The sequence below is a fragment of the Calidris pugnax genome, unplaced genomic scaffold (genome assembly GCF_001431845.1).
Source record: "Calidris pugnax isolate Ruff unplaced genomic scaffold, ASM143184v1 scaffold391, whole genome shotgun sequence".
Classification (NCBI taxonomy): Eukaryota; Metazoa; Chordata; class Aves; order Charadriiformes; family Scolopacidae; genus Calidris; species Calidris pugnax.
The window spans coordinates 36,316-37,209 of NW_015091097.1; the positions used below are offsets into that span (position 1 = coordinate 36,316).

Sequence of the window (894 nt, forward strand, 5' to 3'; positions counted from 1 at the left end):
TCTGAGGGTCTAAAGAAGCTCCTTGAGGTGGTTTGAGGTTCTCCAGCTCCTCCTTGAGGTTCTCCAGCCCCACTTCGAGGTGCTTTGACGTTTCCCAGCTCCACTTTGAGGTAGTTTGAGGTTCTCCAGCACCTCCTTGAGGTTCCCCAACCCCCCTTTGAGGTGGTTTGAGGTTCTCCAGAACCTCCTTGAGGTTCTCCAGCCCCGCTTCGAGGTGCTTTGAGGTTCTCCAGCCCCACTTCAAGGTGCTTTGAGGTTCTCCAGCTCAACTTTATGGTGTCTTGGGTTGTCCCAGCCCCACTTTGGGGTCCCCCACCCCAAAAAAACCTTTAAATCCCCCCCAAATTCCTCTCCCCACAGCGAGATCGACATCTGGTTCCCTCTGGTGGAGCAACTGGAGGTCCCCACCTCCTGGTGGGACGCCGAGGCTGACAAATCCCTCCTGATCGGGGTCTTCAAACATGGTAGGAGTCGGAAAAACCCTGTTTCCGAGGTAAATTTGGGGGAGAATTGGGTTTTTGAAGAGTTTTTTTTGTTGTTAAAACCAGGTTACGAGAGGTACAACACCATGAGGGCCGACCCCGCTCTCTGCTTCTTGGAGAAGGCCGGCCGCCCCGACGAAAAGGCCATCGCCGCCGAGCAGCGCCTGGACGGGGGGGACGGGTGAGTTTTCGGGGGTCCCCTGCAAATTCGGGGTGATTTGAGGTGGAGACCCATAGTGACCTCAAGGAGACCCCCAAGACCCCATGGAGGCTCTCAAGAACCCCATGGAGACCCTCAGGAACCCTAGGGAGATGCATAGAGGTTCCAAGGAGACCATGAGGACCCCCAGGAGACCCATAGCACCCCCAGGAGACCCACAGGAACCCCATGGAGGCCCTCAAGAACCCCATG

At 56.6% G+C, this 894-nt stretch overlaps 1 protein-coding gene across 1 annotated transcript in view; it reads left to right on the plus strand.

Annotated features, from left to right (window-relative positions):
* Positions 1-667, plus strand: part of LOC106897321 (chromodomain-helicase-DNA-binding protein 8-like) — a 1,350-nt gene extending 683 nt beyond the window's left edge. The window contains exons 2-3 of the mRNA XM_014957904.1: positions 296-464; positions 549-667. Of these exons, the coding sequence (XP_014813390.1) occupies positions 296-464; positions 549-667 (288 nt within the window). The remainder of the gene's footprint in view (positions 1-295; positions 465-548) is intronic.
* The last annotated feature ends 227 nt before the right edge of the window (positions 668-894 follow it).